At 44.3% G+C, this 23,211-nt stretch overlaps 1 protein-coding gene and 1 non-coding gene across 3 annotated transcripts in view; both read left to right on the forward strand.

Moving 5' to 3' along the window:
• LOC147456708 (callose synthase 5-like) overlaps window positions 1-23,211 on the forward strand; it is a 94,796-nt gene that overhangs the window by 43,460 nt on the left and 28,125 nt on the right. For both annotated transcript variants that reach the window (XM_086515151.1, XM_086515152.1), the window contains exons 29-35: window positions 10,328-10,437; window positions 10,570-10,710; window positions 10,809-10,877; window positions 11,780-11,966; window positions 12,051-12,162; window positions 12,384-12,503; window positions 12,583-12,698. In XM_086515151.1, the coding sequence (XP_086371277.1) occupies window positions 10,328-10,437; window positions 10,570-10,710; window positions 10,809-10,877; window positions 11,780-11,966; window positions 12,051-12,162; window positions 12,384-12,503; window positions 12,583-12,698 (855 nt within the window). The remainder of the gene's footprint in view (window positions 1-10,327; window positions 10,438-10,569; window positions 10,711-10,808; window positions 10,878-11,779; window positions 11,967-12,050; window positions 12,163-12,383; window positions 12,504-12,582; window positions 12,699-23,211) is intronic.
• On the forward strand, window positions 10,806-10,886 carry LOC147456709 (small nucleolar RNA J33). The gene has a single exon (XR_015188528.1). It is a non-coding gene; the product is annotated as a small nucleolar RNA J33 (small nucleolar RNA).

The following is a 23,211-nucleotide window of genomic DNA, read 5'->3' on the forward strand; positions in this document are numbered from 1 at the left end:
TGTTGTTACTCATGGCCCGGACCCTTGTGGTTATTTACGGGGGGAGTATTGTTGTTACTCATGGCCCGGACCCTTGAGGTTATTTACAGGGGGAGTATTGTTGTTGTGACTCATGGCCCAGATCTGCATGGTTATTTACGGGGGGAGTATTAAGAAGTTTGAGCAGTGGTTACTCTCAGCACCTCCAAACGACGCAGGGTGCGGTCTGGGGGGCGTCGGGTTGTAAAAGGCCTCTATATCTCATGGCCCGGACCTTTTTAGGTTATTTGCGAGAGGAGTGATAAGGGAGTCGTTGTACAGCTCATGGCCCGGACCTAGATGGTTATTTGCGGGGAGAGTGTGCATCGGCGGCTTTATGTTTCTATGTCTTGTAACATGCATATGTAAGCATTTGTGTTGCATTGTGATGTGCCAACTACTGAATATTCCTAATTGGATGATATTGCCTGGGTATGTAATTTTAGTGCATCAAGACACCCGTGGAAGATCGGTACGGTTTGGGTGTGATGGCTAATTTTACTACGTCGGAATATCAAGAGTTCCGATCTGGACGAAAGGAGAAGCTAACTCCTTGATCAAAATAGCAGAAAGGAGAACCTAACTCCTTGATCAAAAGAGCAGAAAGGAGAAGCTAACTCCTTAATAAAAAGAGCAAATTGATTGTCCCTTGGAAATTTTTGAGCTAACTTGAGTTGTTTTGCAGATATGTTGTAATCGCGGACGATTACTCCCTTTCAAGAAGGGGAGATGCAACAAACTGCTGACATGGCAAAGCCTAAAGAATTGAGCCAACTTACAGATGTGGGCGAGGGGCCTAAACCCTAATTTTTGCTAGAAACCCTAACTGTTGAAACCCTAATTCTAGAAACCCTAACCCTAAAACCTGTAAACCCTAATTTGGAAACCCTACTCCTAAAACTGCAAAAACCCTAACCCTAACCCTAAGGGCAGCAAGCGGATTTTCGTGATTTACGTTGATTGGTGACGTGGTAGGTTGTACGGATTTCCGTGATTTACGCTGACAGCTTTTGGCATTGCTTTTTCGACCAGATGCTTTTAAGATTGAGGCTTTTCACTGTAATTGCTGTTTAGTCGAAGGGCCTTAAATATGAGGTTAGGGCTCATTCTCTGGCATGCTTCTTGGCAAAGGTGCAGAGTCTCGAGTATCGGGTTGTACTGTGTTGATGCAATATAAAGAAATACCGAAAGGGGCGCCAAGGTTTGGGGCCAATACTCTCTGGGGTGGAATTCCGCCACTCCGTGTCGCGTGTCGTCTCTCTCTCTCTCTCTCTTTTTGTTCAGTTGTTAATGAAGTGCTAAAGGTTTGTTCAGTCTGTTCTTTTCTATTGGCACGTGGTGCCCGTCTTGTGACAAAGAGCCCTACAAACGTGAACACCAGGTAAGCACTAGGTGTCCCTCTAGAGTGTGACCCAACGGGGGATTTGAACCCACAACCTGTAGGTTGAGAGGCCAAAGCCCTACCATTAGACTAACTCTTTTGGGACGACAAGAAGAGATTTTATATCCAACAACTTTGGAAAATTAGGGTTTTTGTAGAAAATTTCAGCGTGTATGGAATTAATGTTTTTGGAAGATCTTGTTATTTATATACAGATAACATGTAATAGGAGCGAGGAACTCGCATCAGTAAGCATTGGAAAACATGGAGCCGGACATCCACTCTTTTGCAACGAGGTGAGCCATCTCCTTGAAATTTTGCTTGTTTTGCAGGTAAAATTGAGGATGAGATGGTGTGGAATTTGCATATGAAAGCAATTGCGAGCAATGACAACTCAAGAATGAACACGATCACGATTCAAGATAAGAATCATTAATTTTGGATGACGATGATGATTGATGATTCCCATATGCACCATATTCCTAAAGACTCCCCCGATGGGAGCAGACGGCTGGGAAGGTTGCCGGTTGGAAGCTCTCTTACTTTCTTGTGCTGGAGGAGGAGGTACCACCTTGGGCATCAGAGGGGGTAACATGTACTTCAAAAATTGTTGAAAGCTTTGTAGCATCGGAAGATTCTATTGAGAATGCCTTGAAAGAATGTCGCGAAGCTCGTCGAGAAGAGACTGCAAATATTTTGTTGAATCCATGAACGCCATGTCTTGGGTTTTTCTATGGCTTATGCTCTGTAAGATAGAGCGATGAAGATGGGAGCGCGCTCGATGCGCGATGAAGTAAGGATGGGAGTGACTAATAAGCCCAGGGTCGAAGCACGAAGATTCTACAAATAAAATTCGAGTGGCCTTTGGAAGCACCGGTTTACTTTGTCTGCTCTTTTGTAGGACCGATATGCTTTTAGAAAAGCACACGTCTGATGCTGTGATACCATTTGTCACAAGATAGGCACCACATACCAATAGAAAAGAATAGATTGAACAAACTTTTAGCACTTCAATAACAACTGAACTGAAAGAGAGCACATGCGACACGGAGTGGCGGAATTCCACCCCAGAGAGTACCGACCCCAATCCTTGGTGCTCCTTTCATTATTTCTTTATATTAGTTGAATTGAGTATTTGATGATGCCCTTTGGTCTTACTAATGCTCCTGCAAGCTTTAATAGGATGATTGAAATGCTTTTTTGAGAGTATAAGCATTTGTGGGCACTTTTTTTGACATCATTATCGTATTCTTAAAGGATGAGGCAGAGCATCTAAAACATTTGCTCCAAGTATTTCAGGCACTAAGGCAACCTCGGTTGGTGGTGAATGGAAAGAAGAGTGAGTTTTTTATGAGAGATTTACTCTTGGGGAAACATCGTCTTTGCGGACGGTGTCAAAATGGATCCGGGATCTGTCCAAGGTTGAGACCATCAAAGATTGGCCAAATTTGAAGAACGTTCACGAGGTTCGCAGTTTTCACGGCTTGTGTTCTTACTATCGGCGGTTTATTTAAAAGTTTGTGGAGATCACTTCTCTTCTACATGCTTTGACATAGAAAGGGGTTCATTTCACTTGGGGACTATCTGAGATTGCAGCCCTCAAGACTCTCAAGGAGAGGTTGACGAGTGGCCCAATATTTGTTTTGCCAGACTTGCAAAAGCCCTTTGAGGTATGCTGTGATGCCTGTGGGTTTGGGAGCGGTATTGATGCAGGAAGGCCACGATGTAGCCTATGAGAGCAGAATGTTTTCTAGACCAGAATGGGTTGCATTGATTTATGAGAAGGAGATGTTGGCAATTATCCATGCTCTTACTCAGTGGCGTCAGTTTCTACTCAGAGTCGATTTTACAGTGTTCACCGATCATTAGAGTTTCTTTCTTGTCTCGTAGTGACGGGCCATTCCCTTAAGGACGACTATTTGATATGGAAGAACTTGTTGTGTGCTACACAAGCATTGATGAATAAGGTTTTGACAAAATGTGTCACAAAGATACGGAAGCGTAAACTGACGTTTAATTGCACTTCAAATACTCGAGAATTAGAGGGAGCGAGAAAACTTGACACTTCATTGGGGACCAGAAGATGGGCTGGTCCCCCCCCCCATAAAGAGAATATCTTTATTACTAAGGGAGAATCTTTACAAGCACAGGAACGGGGCATACGCCCGTCCTCTATTCTTTCTTCTGTTCTGTTCTGACTACTGACTGAGAAAGTGTTTCCACTTTCTTTCTGCTTAGGGGATTTCCCATCTTCTGCGAGACTGGTTGGAAGCTCTCGAAAAGAGAGTCTATCTTCCAAAACAGCTCATCGGAAGCTCTCACAGAGGAGAGTCCATCTTCCGTTATGTATTGCCTTCATGCTCATTCATTCATGCATCGAACACAAAAGAGAAAACAAGCAAAATGCACACGCACATGCTTGCTGTAATTTTCTGTACATAACCTGAAATTCTTACTTTTGCACACCCCTACGCCGAAACAGAGGTCTTCTTCGCGATGGAATCGCGCCAAACTTGCTGTAGACTTAGGATAAGGAAAGAGAAGAGAATTTCTATGGCTGATTTGCTGAAAACAGCCCTAATCGAGGTGATTAGGGGCTGAAAACAGAGAATTACAGCAGCCGCACTCTGCTAAGAGAGCGTCTACGGCAGCTTCTCGCGATGAAACTTCACCAGAAGGTGTCTATGACTGTGAGATCCCTTGTTCTTGACAATGGGAGCACAAGGCTACCACATATGTCGCAAGGGGCTGCTCTCAAGCTTCAATGGAGGGCTCCACCGCGTAGAGCACGCTCACATTAGGGGGGGTAGGTGCACTGCCAGCCCTGAAAATGGGGGAGGGGGGGCTCCTAAATAGCCATCAGGGAGAGGGGGCGCTAGGAAGAGAGAGAGGGTGAGAGTGAGAGTGAGAGAGATTTAGTTTGCATTGGTAAGTGGGCCACTTGGCACACTTACTTTAAAAACTTAAAAACCATTCAACTTTTGACTTTAAAAACTTCTAGCTCATTAATTAAAAATGTGCAACTAACTAACAACTGCTACCAATGATTCTTTTATGAGAACACCAAAGGTCTGTCGGCGCAATGCCGCACCGGCACTGCACCGCCTTTACCTGTTCACACTTGTCCGATCGCCCGCCCGGCCACGGATCGTTAAATTTAATTTAACGAAACTTACCCTAAGGCTTTATTAGCTTTATTAGCCTTAGGGTCACTCTTCTAAGGACCCCATCTCATTCATGTGCTTGTACTGACGCGCGTATTTTTCTGAGCCTAAAATCTGAGGCTACTGCTTACCCCTTTATGAAGACCCGATTTCCCAATCACTAGGGCTTCAGGGTAATTTCTGCTAAGGTCCCTCTGAGGTGTTCTAGCCCGCATTTAGGCTCACCTGAGGCCTTAGAACTGCTAGGTCTATTCTGGTGTGCACACAACTAATTAGATAATTCTTTTCTCATAAATAAATTAATTATTTACAAAGTCTGACTTAGTTACAAAATGCCATTTGTCGCAAACTGGTGACATGGCTAACCCCGGACACACCGAAAAGGTTGACACGTGGTAGCAATACGGAACCCCCGCATAATGCGTTGATAGGCTGACGTGGCCAACCGTACGGAATTCCGGGATTTGCGGCGGAAATTGCAGCGTTGATGACGTGGCAACAAATGGATTTCCTGAAATTACGTTTTTTATTATTTTTTTAATGGCAGCTTGTGAGCAAACTGCTTTTGAAATTGAAAAGCTTTTATTATTAGAGATTTTGAGGCTTTGCTTTTAGGGCATCCCTTGTACTTATAAATAAGTAGGTAGGGCTTCACCTTCTCAGAGCATCTTGACGCAGAGTCTGAGAGTTACCTGCTCTCTTGTACTTTGAACATAGATTAATACAAAAAGAAATATCGAAAGCTTTTTTTTTGTTACCAACTCTTCCTTTTGGCTCTTTTTATCAAGGAGTTGGCTTCTCCTTTCGACTCTTTTGATCAAGGAGTTGGCCTCTCCTCTCATCTAGATTGGAACTCTTGATATTCCAGCGTAGTAAAATTAGCCATCACGTGTAAAAATCAAACATCATGATACAGTGGATTATGAACGAATATGATTTCCGATGCAGATGCAGAGATTATAATTGATGAATTTTTGAATTCATTAACTTCTCTTGAATCAATCAAGGAAGACAAAGATGATTTTGAGGCAAAAGTTTTTCCAAGTGATACCTCGTTATCGGACAAAGATAAGGACATAGTTGCGGATTCTGAGTCAGAAGATGATTATGCTTCCTTTTGATTCTTTGTTGGTTGATGGTATGTCAGTTTCAAGTCATGAAGTGGCAGACGATTCTAAAGAATTTTGGAATTCGTTATTTGAAAATGATTACAGTCTCAATCCAAAATCCTCATCAGTGATTCGTAAAGATGAAGTTACCCCGTTGAAGAATGTCTTGAGAAGATTAACCTTCGCCAAATGTTTTGCAGTTATCCGAAGATCTTAAACCAAAAATCTTACATCGTATGAAGGATTTTGAAGATCAATCTCTTGTTGCAATCAACCTGATTATGCCAGATTCTTCTAAAAAGTCTGTGAACAATGCAATGACATGGGATTTAACAATCAAAGCAAAAAGGTTTCTCAATAAGCAAAAGTTCAAGACAAAGATTTCAGATAACTCAAAGACTGAAGATTTTCGAAGATTCAATGCTTTTCTAAAGTTCTATCAACATCAAAAGTCATTTCTTTATCCGAGGCTCTCATTTTAAATGGGAGGGAATGTCACGATTGTGACTATGTTACAGTATTATATCTACTCCTAGTTGCAGATATGTAAAGTGCCATGCCAAGGCAAACCCCTACGCTTGGATGGTCACGACCTTTTGCTTGAGAGACATGTCTCTTCGTCAAAAGCCATTCTCCTTCGACGACTGCTCACACTCCTTCGCTCTATGGTTGCGACTCTTCGTCCAATGGTTGCAGCTCTTCGTCTAAAGGATGTGTCTTTACGTCTAAAGTCATGTCTCTTCACCATGAGACTTGTCTTTTCATTTGTGTCTCTTCGTAAAATCTGTTATTTGTGCTGGCTAGCTTTTGGGACCCAGATGCTTTTACACTTGAATCTTTTCATGTACATTGCTTTTGGGAGGCCAGGGCCGCCTAAATAAAGTGTTAGGGCCTTGGTCTTAGGCAAACAAGCTTGAGTGCACTGCATAATGAGGACCCTTGGACATTGTACTTTGTGAAGCATTAATAATAAGAGAAATATCAAAAGGGGCGCCTGTCTTTGGGGCCAATCTCTCTGGGCGTGAAACTTCGCTGTGCCATGTCGTCTCTCTCTCAGTTTCATTCAGTTCTTTCAGTTTTCTCACGTGTGTTGTGGTGGATTCCCGATTCCCGATTTGGAGTGTCCAAGTCTGTTACATAGGTAGTTCTTTTGATATTTATAATTTATGGAATTACAACCAGGATGGAGTAATGAATGCTGCTCAAAAACAGATGCCCCAAAAGCTTTCAAAGTCAAATCTTTCAAAAGATGTCGCCAAAACGTGTGCCCAGCCAGGTGCCTCACTGCAGTGTCATTCGCAAGCTGCTTTTCAGCTCCCATTAAGGGGTTTGGCTTGGTGAATCTCTTGTTACATCATGAATGGTATGTGCATCGGGGAGTGTGTGTGTCGGAACATGTTTTTATACCTAGTTTACATCCACTATTAGGAGTTTACGAGGTTAGTGGGAATGTTTTTTCGCTTAGTCCACTTTCTGTGGGACAGAACTTATTGTTAGGTGTGATTGGCGAGAGAGCTCAAGGGTCCATAAAGGCTAGAGTAGCCATAGCTTCATATATTAGAGAGAGAAGAACACACTTTTTGAAAAGGTGGACTCAATACACAAAAAGTGCTAGCAATACTTTTTCATAGTGTATGTACAACATAGGCTTGGGCTTTATTTATGCATAAAGCTGGAGTGGCTATTCGGCTGATAACTCTCCATGTAGCCCTTTTGAGAATCTTACAACTCATAGGCTAGATGTCAATATCAAAAGGTATGCACATGTAGAGGTGTTTCCCATAGTCGCTAAAGGACATGCCTATCTCAATAATCCTCCCCTTAGGCATGGACTATATTGAAGCAAGCTGGGTCGAGACTCAATGCCACACAGACAAGCAGTCACACAGAGTGGGGTAATCACATAGACTATGGCAATCACACAGACTAAATCATGGTCTCAAACAGACATGTTGTCACACAGACTTTAAGGATTCTTCCCCTTAAACATGAAAGGCGAAAGATAACCATATCTATAACTGTCAGTGTCTACTCTTAATAGCACCTCCCCTTGCTCCTAGTCGTCCTTTCTATGATATGGTTTACTGCTGCCACCGTTGCAGGCTGTGCATATTCTGTCGACGATAGCTTCACCTTTGGTTTTTTTGTTGACAAAGATATTTGGCATACATAATAGCGTGCAAATGATGTGAGCACAAAGGTTTCTTTCGAGGAAGGTCTTACCTCGAGATATAACTGGGGCAGTGTCTAGTCCTCTCACATCCTTTGAAGATAGATTTGGTTGACATAATGTAAAGCAAGGCTTTGTTATCATGCCTTGAGTGGAAGGAAAAATAAAATGCATAATGAAACGAGAAGTATGCAATGCTTTTGTACAAATGCAAAATAAGCTTGTGCAATGTTTTGATAGCTTTCGAAACGTTGAAACTTGAGAGAATGCGCGAAGTCAAGCTCTTTGTTGAAGCTCGAGATGAAGGTTTGAAGTCGAATTCCCTCTTTGATGAGCTGCTCTGGTAATCAGCTAAAGGCTGGCCTGTAAGCCTTGGTGCTTCTTGCAGTGGTGGGAATCCCCGCTTGGGCCTGGGAGTGTCATAGTGAGTGGCGCGGGATTCAACCTTTAAAGAGGTAAAAAAGAAAACCCCCTTTTTTTTATAAAATTTTAAGAGGAAATAGAAGTCAACTGGTCGTGGGTGACTGAGAGGGCCCGTCGAGGAGCTGTCGCAACACTGAGCGTTCAGCGAGCCCGTGAGGAGGAGGTAGCTCTGAGGCTGATTCCAGAGGGCTCTATTGGATAGGCTTGCAGCGCCTGTGGTGAGGCCAATCTTGAGTAGCTGAGTGCAAGCACAATCGATGATGAGCAGTGCACTGTGCAAAGCAAAAGCATACCAGATAGTCGGACTGGCCTGATTTAGAAGATGATGATGAGTGCAGGTGGCGCACGCCAGATGACGACAAAGTGCACTCCAGATGGGGTTGGCGAGGTATCGGCCTTATGAGGGATCAAACAATACGTCCTTGAATTGCAAGAGATTCTCCGCCTGAGGCACCGCTTAAGCTTGAGCACGCGAGCACAATGGAAGGAAGATTATGTAGGACAATTTCTGATGAGCTAAACAATGCTGAAGCTGCAAAACAGTGAGGGTGAGGGCTTTGAGGAGCTGAAGATGCAAAACAGTGAGGGTGAGGGCTTTGAGGAGCTGAAGATGCAAAAGGAGAATTAGAAGACGTGACTGTGGCAGTGAATGACGCTAATATACAAGCAAAGATATGTTTGCAGGATAAGATTGAAGTGCTTATTGAGCATACAAGAAAAAAAAGGAAGGAAGAATCCCAGTGCAGGCTTGCGAGCAGAATGACAAGGTTTTGATGTGCACTAGAGCAAGCAGAGTGCCACGAGTATCGTGATGCTTGGCATGCTAATGGGGGCAAATATGTTGGCAGCTGAAGAGGAGGAAGCACGTGAGCTCCAATAATGCAAAAGAAACTTCTTTTGTCTTGTTGTGACGAGTTCCCAGAGTCGACTGATTGTAAAAGGCCTTTTGGAAGAATTCTTTGGCTTCTAGGCCACACACACGCACCTAATTTTTAGAATGTAATTAAAGTACACACAAAAGACACTCTCATACGCATACCTAATAATATACAAATAATTAGCTGGGTTATTTAAACAAGGCGAGTAACGGAGAGCGAAGCAGTAGCTCTGATACCAGTTGTTAGGTGTGATTGGCGAGAGAGCTCAAGGGGGCTTAAAGGCTAGAGTAGCCATAGCTTCATACAGTAGAGAGAGAAGAACACACACCTTTTGAAAAGGTGGACTCAATACACAAAAAGTGGTGAGCAATACTTTTGCATAGTGTATGTAGTATGTACAACATAGGCTTGGGCTTTATTTATGCATAAAGTTGGAGTGGCTATCCGGCTGATAACTCTCCATGTAGCCCTTCTTAGAAGCTTACAACTCATAGGCTAGATGTCAATATCAAAAGGTATGCACATGTAGAGGTGTTTCCCATAGTCGCTAAAGAAGGGCATGCCTATCTCAACACTTATGATTGTTTTATCTTGTGGTTGACTATCTTGAGTCTATAGCTTGTACTTTTCCTAATTATGTAGTTGATTTTAATGTAAATGCAGAATCGTAGAAGGTAGTGAGAGAAAAGGCACATGAGCTTATTGGAATCCCTTGTTGAAGTTGGCCTAGATCATGTCTGTAATATTTCCAATCTATTTTTGATTTGCCGTCTTTCTGCCCAAGTTTAAGAGAAGCTAGAAAGAAATCATGGCCTTGGCATCATTTGGAGCTGTAGAAGTCTGCACCGAATGATTTGGCCTATTGGAACGCCCAGTCTTGTCGTTTTTGAGGTAGAGGAAGGCGCTCTTAAATTTTCAAGAACTTTGCTGATTAGTCAGTCAAAATGAACCTGTAAAATCTATGCAGTAGCATGAAGCTTGGGAGCGTTTCTTATCAGTAGCAGCCACCCTGATTATGAACACAAAGTCACTTTGTAATTTTCATTCTTGGATCTTCTAGGACTGTAGCTTGTGTTTTTTGGTATTGGTTCACAATGATATTGGGGCTTGTGGGATGTGCTGTCTATGTCTTGTTTTGAGCTGGGCATTCTCTGATGGGTGTGCTGGTGTTCTGACTTGTTTAGTGTCTTGACTCCTTATTATGCCGAGGATACAATTTATTCAAAGGAGCACATCAACATGGAAAATGAGGATGGTGTGTCTATCTTGTTTTATCTGCAAAAAATATACCCAGGTAGACGTCATTTGTCAAGAGTAATCAGTTTATTTTACAGAGGCTCTCTTGTATATTCTTAGTCTATCAATCCAGGATTTCTTTCTGACTGCTGCTTGTGGTGGATGGTGCTTGTTTGGAATGCATGAGTAGATGAGTGGGATAATTTTGTGGAGCGTTTGGGATGCACTAAGGAGGGCGAAGAGTGGAAAAATGAGAGCTTTTGGACAGATGAGAAGGAACTTGAGTTAAGACATTGGGCATCAACTCGAGGGCAAACCTTATTTCGAACAGGTCGTTGAGCCCACGGTTTTTTCTTATCCAAGCAAATGTGTGACAAGCATGTTTTACACTTTCAAGACTAAAATATAGCCTTTGTGGCTCTGTGGCAGTAAAGGGAATGATGTATTACTGGCGAGCATTAAAGCTGCAAGCATATCTTGACATCGCCTCAGATCAAGGTATTACTCTAGCTACTCAGGTGATGATTTGGATGAGGGGCTGGCTTTATGGAAATAAGGAATTTTGAAATTTTGGTTGAAAAAGTAGTGCCAAACACTTGGTGATTGGAGACTTATCTCACTGATGTATGTTCTTAATAAAGTGTTGGTCAATCGTCCATAGGTCATCATTCGGGTTCACATTTCGCTCAATACGGTTTTGTGTGTAGGTGGTAAATCCCTGATGTTATTGCAAATGTGTACTTGGGAATTGAACTGAAAATTATACAGTCTTTATATGTATATAGTATAGAGGAGGGCTAATAGGTGAGTGCCTCCAAAGGTTTCGATGGATCCAGCCAATAGATGCCCTCATAGACATGGTGAGCATATGTATCTGCTAGATCGTGGGAGAAATATATCGTAGTTTGAGGTGTACATGGAGATGATGTGTGTGGTTGGGTGGTGCACTATTTAAAGCAATCTTGTGGGTTAAGTAGACACTGTTTCATCAGGTGATTTTACAAAATATACAAATAGAAATTCGGGTAAGGAGGCACCAATCTCCTTAATAGATACCCCTAAAAACCAGCAAAGTCAAGGAGTTTTAGGTGTGGAAGATAGTTTAGCAACACATATTTCTTCATGAGTTTCTTGTGCCAGTTTTGTCACTCACTGGGTACATGCAGACAGACAATTGCAAATATTAATAATTGGAGTGAGCTTGCTCCTCATAGCATGTTTGGGAGCCTGGTAGCTAGATTTTTTAGTAAGCAGTCTTCCAAATTCATGAATTGCTCTACTTTTTCCCTGTTACTAATCACTTCTCTTTTCCGTCCTGTTCTGATCAACATTTGGACTTTTGCAATTTATTCACCATGCTCTTTCTTTTATAATCATTATATAATTTTTTTTTGAGACAGAGATCTTAGAGGGTTCCCAAGCACGTATTGCTGCAGCAGAGGGAGATAAAAGCCAAAGATCATTAAATGCAGTTTCTGAAGCCATCGTTGATATGAAGTTCACATATGTCGTGTCTTGCCAGAACTATGGGGCACAAAAACGTTTAGGAGATCAACGTGCTGCAGATATCTTGAGTCTGATGGAGAGGTAGGCAATATAGCAATTTGATGTCAAAAATCCCTATTAAGAGTCCAAATGTTTTATACATCAATTTTATTGAAATACTTGAAGGTACCCATCTTTGAGGGTTGCTTACATCGATGAAAAGGAGGTGAGGGAGAAAGACAAAATACAGAAAGAATACTATTCTGTGCTTGTGAAAACCCTGAATGGGTTGGATGAGGTATAAAAGAATCCAATAGTTAAGCTCTTGTTTGTTGATTTTTGCTCACTAACCCTCGTGCAGTCAAAGGGTAAGTGATACTTGTTTCTAGCTTGTTTTGTTGAGACATTCTTTGTATGGGACATGGTCAATATACATATGCGATTCATGATTCCCAGAAATCATGATTATTTCTTTCTATTAACTCATTAAAGCATCGAAATTGCGTCCATGCTCAACAGGAAGTCTATCGAATAAAGCTTCCAGGCCCTGTTAGGCTGGGGGAAGGGAAGCCTGAGAACCAGAACCATGCGATTATTTTTACACGTGGGGAGGCCTTGCAAGCAATTGATATGAACCAGGTGAGCTCATTTTAGATTCAATGAAAAAGCAGTTTTATGCCTCTTTTAACTTTCGGAGAGGATGATCAACAATTAACAGGATAACTATCTTGAAGAGGCTCTGAAGATGCGGAACCTTCTTGAAGAATTTAGGGAGGATCATGGTGTTCGTGATCCAACCATTCTGGGAGTGAGAGAACATATATTTACTGGCAGGTGATCAATCTTGTTGAGGTGTAAACTGGAAGACCATTTTTATTTGAAGTCCTAGTCATTACTAGTAGAGGACGATTTCATATCCATTTTTGGTTATCATCAGGTGTTTTGAGCAGTAAGGGTGTCTTAGCTTGTGTCTCATGTTAGGTTATCTATTGGAAGTCGAGGTTGCCTGTACCCGAGCATAATAAGTGCTCAACCTGAAAGTGCATTGTGTGAGAGTGAGTGAGTGTGTGTGTGCGCGCGCCCGCGCGCAAATCTGTGTGGCACTCTTTTTCCCTCTCTCTTTCTACCAAGGAGGGGGTGCCAGACACAGATCACAACATACTTTTAGAGATCCGCCCCACCCCCAGCACCCACAAAGCAGGGTGTCACCCTCCAGAGACGATACTCAAAGCCAGGAGCAGAAGACAGAGAGCCGGCCACCTAGAGATGACAAAGATCAGAGACTAGCGAGACTGGGAGACCGCATTGCGCGGTTCAGCTCAGGTAAGACCCAGGCACATTCTTCAGGGAGCTGCTGGCACCTCCCATCTTTGATGTATGCCATACTTCACCCCCAGTATAGTACACGATGGAGGTAGCTAGAGTGCATATCATACTTGTTCACTCTGTAGTCCTGTGTGGTGAGCAGACTTGGGGTGCCGTAGTGAATGTATGGTTTGTGTTACCAGGTTGCCCATGGACCTCATTCTACCTCTTTGCATAATCATGTCATGCTTGTGGGCCCTCAATGGGTGAGGTTGGGCGGGGCTCTTTAAAAGTCTGCCATGCTATCGCACTATCAATAGTCTTGAATAGGTGGTAAAGCTCAAGCTCCGCTGCCTTCTTGAAAGCTCGCTACTTGTGGCATGTGAGGGTCTTCACCTGTTGTATGGCCTCTTGCTCTGTAGTCTTTCCCAAGAGCTCTCTACGCTCGTAGATTGTGGTAAAGCCCTCTGCACTTATCATCATACCAGCGGGTCGGTGTGAGTAGTGTGTGGAAAGGAGGTAAGGGCTGTTGTGTGTAATACAAATGAGATTTGGAAGTTGAGGTGAGTGTGGACGATGGGTTGAACCGACAAAGGCCCATACGAACCTTTGCTAAGTAGAAATGAAATGAAATGTTATATTAACGTCTGCGAAAGGCCAAAATGACGTAGGAGACCAAAAGGTTACATCCACGTGTGACTCTAGTACAATGTCGAGGGAAAATAAAGATAAAAATAATGAGGGTACCTAGAGTGGGTAGGTATGTAAGCCTAACCTACATCCTCATTATCATCAATGTCCTCATCACATAGTACATCAGCTCAAAACGTATGGGGAGGGGTACAATCACATGAGGGCTAACGAGGTGCACAACGGGGGAAGTAGACAATGGTGATCATCCCATGAGCTCTCTCATGTGTGTCTGCAATATGGCCTCAATGTCCTCCATGGTCAGCTTTTCCGGGGGGCGTGTCCGATGTGGCTCAATGATGTCCAAAATGATGTATGAGACCAAAAGGGTACATCCACGTGTGACTCTAGTACAATGTCGGGGAAAAATAAAGATAAAAATAATGAGGGTACCTAGAGTGGGTAGGTATGTAAGCTTAACCTACATCCTCATTATCATCAATGTCCTCATCACATAATACATCAGCTCAAAACGTTTGGGGATGGGTACAATCACATGAGGGCTAACGAGGTGCACATCGGGGGAAGTAGACAATGGTGATCATCCCATGAGCTCTCTCATGTGTCTCTGCAATATGGCCTCAATGTCCTCCATGGTCAGCTTTTTTGGGCGGTCGTGCCCGATGTGGCTCAATGATGGTCCGTAGCCTCCGATGTAGACCTTGTCTACAGTGTGAAGATTGTCACAAACTTCTGACGTGGCACACTGTACGAACTTTCGTGTTTTTCGCTAATAGCTGTTGAGGTGGCAGGTGTACGGATTTCCGTGATTTACGTTGGGCAGCTTTTCAGTGGCAGCTTTTTGGACTGGAAGCTTTTGTGTTTGAAGATTTTCATGTAATTGCTTTTCATAGGCCAAGGGTCTATATATATGTGCAGAGGGCTCATACTTTGGCATGCTTCAATGTGGAGGTGCAAGGTAGGGCTTGGAGTATCGGCATTGTATTGAGTTCAAGCAATATAAAGAAAATTGAAAGGAGCCCAATATTTGGGGCCATTGCTTTCTCGAGGTGGAACTCCGCTACTCCCCGTCTCGTGTGTCGTGCATCTCTTTCAGTTCAGTATTAATTGAAGTGCTTAAAGTTGTTCAGTCTGTTATTTTTCGTTGGCACGTGGTGCTCGTCCCCATGACAGTGGTATGAGAGCTTCAGGCGTCTGTTTTTTTGAAAGCATACTGGTCCTACCAAAGATCAGACAAAGCAAGTTGGTGCTTTTTAATTTTACAGGGGATTCTATTAAAATATCTACGTACCCCAACCTCATACTTAATTAGGCACTCCTACCCTTACTTGATCGCCCATTAGGCGCACTCCCGTCTTGATCGCTCTGTTTTATAGGGCATAAGCCATAAAGATCACTTGCAAGAAAAGAATCGATTTTTTTTTTCGAGCCATTGTTTTTCTCAGAGAAAGTGCCATCTAGTGGTGGAAGTCTATAGCTACCAAGCCGCACACTCCAAGGACTTGGCAAGCTTTCAAGAAATTTTTTGCCCAAAGTCACATGCTTTTGGGCATCTTCCTTCAAAGTGCAGATTCTGGCAAAGTGGGGTATCCTGAAATGCTTGCCACAAAACGCCTAGCAGATTACAACTTGGAATTTCTGGACATCTCTTAGCATGTGTCTAACATTGGAGGTCCAGTGTGATTGCTATAGCTCTGGGCTACTATCACCACCACAGGAACACTGTTTGTCCAAGCCAATTTCGACGATTCAAGAGTTTATGGACCATGCCACGGTTGGCTACAACTTATGGAAGAAATCTAACCCTTATTTTGGTGCAGGTCTCATGATGGAAGCCCTGTCGACCATAGTCATACGAAACGGCGTTTTGGGGGGGCTAAATGGAAACAGAGTTTCTCTTCCGTTTTAGATCTGCCGAAATGGTGTGTCGGCATGCAACTTTTTTTAAAGGTTCAATTTGGGGCAAAATCGTGAGGGCATCTTTTTGCGAACAGAAACGCTTGGGTGAATTTGGGAGCGAACTTGTGTGGAAATAAGGTTTCTGTGACCCTATCTTATGTTTGCAGTGATTATGATATGTATTAGAACATTAGGACTCTCACCTTTGACCGAGTGATAAGTCACATTTTGCTATGTTTTATGACATATATGTTTTGGATCATGGATTATGAGTCATGACTCTTGACATTTTGACACGTCACATGTTACAAACTTACATGTATCATGTATCTTGGTTTGACAAGTCACACCATGAAGTACTAGTTTTTCGTTTGAAAACGATCTAAGAGGTGGTAAGTTGCAAACTTGTAAGTTGTAGGTTTACCGTTTCTGTGTTTAAGTTTGAAATTTTTGAATTAGGACGTGTCATTTTTTTATTTTGAATACACCTATGGCCCCTCCTAGGGTACTTGTTTTATGAAATACATTTATTCTTACAAGGGATGCCCAAAAGCAGAGCCCCAAAATCTTTTAAGTTTCAAAAGCAAAGTTCCCAAAAGCAACTGATCAAAGCTGCTAAAGCAGCCAGCGTAATTTCCGAAAGTCTGTACGTATTGCCATGTCAGCAAGTCTGCGCGTTTTGTGGAAATCTGCCACGTCAGCAGTTAGCGCAAATTGCGGGTGTCCGTACACCTTGCCATGTCAGCCTGTTGACGCATTTGACGGGACTGCTCTGCAGGGTGTGTCCCGGGGCTTGCCACATCACTAGTTTGTGACAGATAAAGCTCGGCTGTGCCTTAACATAATGCACTGTGCTGGCTCTGTGTCTTTGTGGAAACCATGTAAACTCTCCCGCAGCGGGAAACCTCTGTAGGCCATTCAAGATGGCCAATCCATGTGCAGTCCCCATGTCTAACAATTGTCGTCCATACCCAATATACCCAATTGTCGTTCATCTTGGGTCTTCACACGGTATTCCAGTGTGGTTATCTTGCCTTCTTGGACCAGCACACGTTCTTCGAGCATCTTTATTGTGCCCAAGAGGTTGCGGTTGATGTTGTTAATGGTCTTAGTCATCTTCTCTTTGCACTTTTGAATCTTCCTAAGGGGTCATCTTTGTCACTTTGTTTCTTCATGCTTGATAGCCGCCGAAAGCGAGAGGGAGGGAGGGTTCACACCCACTTACATTCTCTGCAATTCTGAAATTATTGAATGTCTGAGAATTTCTGCACTTCCGACATTACTGAAAGTTTGGAAATTTGGAAATTCAGAATTTCTTGCCTCTCTGAATTTCAAAAAGTCTGAAAACAGGTTTGAAATCTGAATGTGCAAGAGGGGGGGGGAGGGACTGGGCTGAGAGAGAGAGAGAGAGAGAGAGAGAGAGAGAGAGAGAGAGAGAGAGAGAGAGAGCAGCAGAAGCAAGAGGAGAAGAAGAAGAAGAAGGAGGAGTAGGAGAAGAAGAAGGAGAAGGAGAAGGAGGAGGAGCAGGAGGAGGAGGAGGAGGAGGAGAAGGAGAAGGAGCAGCAGAAGCAGGAGAAAAAGGAGCTGCAGAAGGAGAAGGAGAAGGAGAAGAAGAAGGAGAAGCAGAAGGAGAAGGAGAAGGAGAAGGAGAAGCAGAAGGAGAAAAAGGAGAAGCAGAAGCAGAAGGAGAAGCAGAAGGAGAAGGAGAAGGAGAAGGAGAAGAAGAAGGAGGAGAAGGAGAAGGAGAAGCAGAAGCAGAAGAAGAAGAAGAAGAAGAAGAAGAAGAAGAAGAATTGGTTTCTCTGACGTAGGAGTGATGATAGCAAGTTTTGATGTGGTGATCCCTACATAGGTGAAGCTTGAGAGAGAGAGAGAGAGAGAGAGAGAGAGAGAGAGAGAGAGAGAGAGAGAGAGAGATGATGAAATGAAATGTTATATTAACGTCTTCAAAAGGCCAAAGTGACCTAGGAGACCAGAAAGTTACAACGTGGTGAATCTAAAACAAAGTCAGAGGAACAAGATGGGAAAAATAAAATACTAAGGAATCCTAAACTGCTAGGTGTGAACTAAGCAGCTAGCTGGGATAGCTAGATCACAAGAGATCCAGCATCGATCGTTGGCGGATCTCATCAATTACCTCCATGGTAGTAGTCTGACCGGGCGTCGTGCATGTCGGGCCAAATTGATCCGAATCCTCTGATGCAACCTCCGTCAATGCTGTGTAGTCCTCCGCAGTCGTGGGCGTCTGGATCTCCCCAACTCGGTCGCTCGGTCGATCAGCGTGCCTCTTGTGTCAGGCGACGAGCTCTGTTGTGGTAGTAACTCCTCCGAATGTCAAAAATCTTTGTATGCCGTTCAAGGCCTCCGTAGAGCATAGCTGAAGTCACTAGAGTGTCAAAAAGCCAGATCTTTGTTTGCGGTTCTTGAAACTAAACCTGCGAACACATACTCTCGAGTCCTCCCAAGGCTGCATATGCTCTCGTTAGTCTAGTCTCTGATGCTCTCCTCAGTGAAAACACTAGTCCACCGAAAACTACCCCAAGATAGGTATATGCATCTGTGTACTCGACAGTCTCTTGGCCATATGTAAATGTGGGTGCTGACCTCCTCGCCCACTGTGGTGTGGTGTTGAACACCATAAGCTTGGTTTTCCCAAGGTTGACCGACAATCCATTGTCATGAGCAAACTTCTAGAGAATCAGAAATCAACACAATATCATTAGCATATAGTAACAATGGAATCCATGTCCTTGCTAGCTGAGCCCCTCTGTCTCCCCGATGCTCTACATAGTGAAAACTCATCCACATACATCCCGAAAAGAGTTGGAGATAGGGGGCATCCCTGCGTCACTCCAATAGTGGAGTGGACCATGTCACACATTCCCCTAGTAGTGCGTACCTGCCCCATCACTGTTCTGTATAAAGCCTGAATACCCCATATCAGCTCTATAGGCACATCCATGTTCCGTAGTCTGCGTATAAGTCTGTCTCACGGCAGTGTGTCAAAAGATTTGCGGAAATCCACAAAGCTACAATAGATCCTCTTGCCATGGTGTCTACTGGTCTACCCTCCTCAATAATAGCTCTGAGTGTCAGAATCTGGTCAAGAGTGAAGAAACCTCTTTTGAATCCTGCTTGCCCTGGTGCTCGTATGCCCTATCGCTCTGTCCATCTACTCCGCTCTTGCTCATTAACGGATGTATATAGCCTAGCCAATGTTTGAGCAACCATGATGGTGAGATAATTCCCGGGAATTATGGGATCTCTTGACTTGAAAATAGGCACAATCGTAGACATACTCCAAGTCTCAGGAAAGCCTTCATACATGGCTCGATTAAACATCATAGCAGGGAGCTCTGCAAGCATATCTTTGGCATGGATGAAGTGCTCTGCTACCAGACCATCATGATCATGTGCTCTCCTTGTCTTCATCCTGTCAATGGCTTTCCTTACCCTCACGGTAGTAAAGAAAGTACATGTCTCCGAGCATGTCTCTAGTGGGTCTGACAAAGGTGGCTTCCTTGATGCTGTGTAGGGAGTTGTGGCATATTCCCCCCATGTCTTTGTGGAGGTGACCGATGGTGGTGGTAAATGCTCGTGGAATAGCCTCCATGCTTTGCACAAGTCTTGACTCATAAATAGCTGATACAGATCCCGCTCTAGCTGAGATAGATAAGCCCTTTTCTTACGTTGCATTTGGCAGCGAAAGATAATCCGTTATTGTCTATGTGTGGTGATGCCTAGGAGCACTTCCCTCTGTAATTTGGTTCTCGTCTCTCTACACTCCTCATCATACCAACTGTTCTGGGGCATGCTCCTAGATCGTCTCTGTGTAGGTTGGCTGTGGGGGTATGCCTCTGATGTTGCATCATGGAGCGTCTCTGTCAATATCTAAGTGAGTTCATCTAGTCGCCGTCCCGGCGCTTGAGTGCATAGCTGCCTGTATATCTCATCCATATACATAGAATCTGTTTCCTTCATGAAGGTATACCGAGTGTGCATGGGGACCTCTCCTAATGGAGCTGTACTAAATTGAAAGGTAAGAGTGAAAGACAAGAGAGCATGATCAACTACTACTCCAACTGGCCTAGTGTCCACCATGAAATCTTGAAAGAATGGAATGAGACCTGGCTGGGCCATAACATAATTCACTTTACTAGCACCATTTCGATGTGGAAAGCATGTAAAACCTCTGGTTGTCGAAAATCTTTGTATGCCGTTCAAAATGGCCAATCTATGTGCAGTTCCCATATCTATCAAGTATCTGCCATATTCAGTGTATTTCTCCTCTTGTGATAGTTTGGATAGACCCATCTCTGTGACGTCCAGCTCCCTAAGCATCTCTTCGGAAGTATCATAAAATATTGTCTAGTGGTGGGCAATCCTAGCATTGAAATCCCCTAGTCTCTGCCCTTAGCCTCACCCACATATACCTATTCTGTTTATCCTTGCGTGCTATATATATCAATGGCTGCAATTCCTCCTTGAACAAAACTGCCACTCCCCTTGAGCCTCGTCCTCGATGCTCTGATCTGGTCTCGTGTTTGTAGGCTGTCTTCCATCTATATCGTCTCACCTGTGGCATGGATTTCTAGGGGCGTGATGCGCCTCAGAATAGAAAATGATGTCTCTCCCAGTGAAACTATCCTCAAAGGCACCTACATCAAGACGGAGTGACCCATTACAATTCCTGGTTGGCATCTTTAGTGTGGTCCCATTGGTCTTGCACCGTCATGCTCCAATATCACCACCCTGCCATCCCTGTAAAGCAATCTTCTCTTTCTTCCTTGCTGCTCTAATTTTCGACATTACCTCTTGCATATGAGCAATCTGCGAGAGGGTGAGGTCATCTCCATGAAAGATGCATGTCTTCTGTAGAGTTGGTCTCTTCTTCAAGAAGTTGTCCTTCGCTTCCATGGAGGGGAAACGGAGGATGAGTGCCCTTTTCCCCGTTGCTCCCACTTTTCTTATTGCCCACTCTCCAAGCCGTGGTATGTGTCTGCTTGTTAACCCCCACCAAACTCATGAGTTCTTTCACCTCTTTATCCACACTATCTTGATCTCTGAGGCCACATATCCGTATGTGTAAGGCCCGCACACGTCTCCTTTGCTCCTTTTCTAGTGTCAGGTCAATAATGGTTGGTGTGGGGGTGGGGGTTATTTCCTTGCCCGTGTTTTCTTGACAATCTCGATCAACATTTCTCGGCCTCTTTTGCTTTTTCTTGGGTCTTTGTGATGACATCTACCCACGAGGTCGTCATTTCTTTTTGTTGCTCCTCACCTTCTTTGATGGCCCGCACTTCTTCTTTAATCGTATTAAGCTCTTCAATTACTAAGGGTTGAAGCTCTTCCTCTTCGAGAACATTTTGCTTATCGCACCTCTGCAAGCTCTTTCTTGAGTAGTGCGATTTTCTCATCTTGGGCCTTCACACGATCCTCAAGTGTAAGTATCGTGCTTTCCTGTGCTGACACGTGCTTGTCGATTGCCTTAATAGTAGCTAGGAGGTGGCGATTGATCTTGTTGAAGGACTCGCTCATGTCTTCTTTGCATTTTTGAATGGCATCCTCCATAGGATCATCCTTGCCATTTTGTTCTGTCATGATTGAAGGCCGCAAAAGGAGAGGAAGAGAAATAGAATGAAGTGGAGAAGAAGATATAGTGGGGAAAGGGAAGAGGGGGGAAAAATCACTTGGGTGGATATACACTGCAAAAAAACCCGCACTCACATAATTGAGAAGAGGAAAAATCGGATTTTTTTTTCCTCTCTGCGCGTGCAGGCTTTCTCTCGCTATGTATTTTTTTCCACTCTCTCTCTCTCTCTCTCTCTCTCTCTCTCTCTCTCTCCGTTCTGTTTCCTTGCTCTCTCTCTCTACGTACTGGACATCAAGGGGGGCAAGGCAACAAAAAAGGGGGGAGCGTTAGGGGGAACGCGAGGGGTCGGGGCTGCAGAGGGAGAGCGCGAGGGGTCAGGGCTGTAGGGGGGGGGGGGGGGGGGGGGGGGGGGGGGAGGCTCGAGAGGGCATGCAACAGGGGAGAGTGCAAAGGGGACGGGGCTCGGGGGCAGTGGCTACAACAGAGAGAGAAATGAAATGAAATGTTATATTAACGTCTTCAAAAGGCCAAAGTGACCTATGAGACCAGAAAGTTACAATGTGGTGGATCTGATACAAAGTCAAAGTAACAAGATGACAAAATGACAAAATAAAATACTATGGAATCAAAAACTGCTAGGTGTGAACTAAGCAGCTAAACATCTAGCTGGGATAGCTAGATCACAAGAGATCCAGCATCGGTCGTTGGCGGATCTCATCAATCTCCTCCATGGTCAGTAGTCTGACCGGGCGTAGTGCATGTCGAGCCAAAGTGATCCGAATCCTCTGATGCAACCTCCGTCAATGCTGTGTAGTCCTCCGCAGTCGTGAGCGTATGTATCTCCCTAGCTCAGTCGCTCGGTCGATCAGTGTGCCTCTGGTCTAAAGCGACGAGCTCTGCCGTGGTAGTAACTCCTTCGGATGTCCAGTGGCAGCTCTAAAGAAGTCTGTGATCTGTCTCTGAGACTGGCTAGCCTCTCCTCTCATCAGGCTCTCTTTGTGTGTGCGCAGCTCGAGCAAAAACAAACGCAGGCATCTCTGATCCTTGTACCGCATGACTCTAGAGAATGGTCCAAAGCCCTCTCTGAACAAGCAATGGAAGCGGCCTCGTATCTCGTAGTGGACGAGGCAGTGGCATGTGTAGTGCAACTTTGTCTCAGGCTCGATGTCACACCGGGAGCATGTTCTGGCCTCTACCGGTACTCCGCCGTATCTCCCGGTCTCGATCCGCAGCTGGTGTGAAGATGTGCGTATCTCGCCAATAGCACATCGTATCCCATGAGACAAGTGAGTGTCCATGTATTTCGGCCTCGTCACAAAACCATCCTCCGTAAGCTGGAGAAAATGCTCTCTGTAGAAAGCCATCTTCGTGCCCAGCTCCTATGTTGGCTGTATCCATGTCCTCTTGGTGTCTGGCTGAGTCAGGTCTTGGTAGATGAGCCTGGTGATCTCTGACTGTGTAAGAGTCAGAGAGGGTGCATCTAGTGAGTACTGGAAGGGAGGCAATCTATCTATGCTGAACCCATGCGCCTGAAACCATGATGTCATCTCCCCATACCAGCATGTTGTATCTCCCTGCATGGCTAACTGTCGAGAGGACTCAAGTGCAAGGTGTGCATATCTGTCTCTGGGAAGTTCCCACATGCGGTATATGAAGGAGACAGATCTTGTGAGCGCCTCAACCACTAGTGTGGGGGGCAGCTAGCTCTGCTCGTACAATAGCACGTGGTACTGAAGCCTTGGCTCTAATGAGCCGCGAGATCATAAAGACCAGAGGCTTCTCCATGTCCCCCCATCCATCATTGCGGCCTGTCCTCCCGTGATGATCCATTGAAGGTCCCCAAATCTCAGCTTCATAAAGCAATGCAGAAGCCACCAAAGTGTCAAAGAGCCAGCGCTT

The sequence above is a fragment of the Adiantum capillus-veneris genome, chromosome 6 (assembly GCF_014529385.1).
Source record: "Adiantum capillus-veneris isolate H3 chromosome 6, ASM1452938v2, whole genome shotgun sequence".
In the NCBI taxonomy this organism is placed as follows: Eukaryota; Viridiplantae; Streptophyta; class Polypodiopsida; order Polypodiales; family Pteridaceae; genus Adiantum; species Adiantum capillus-veneris.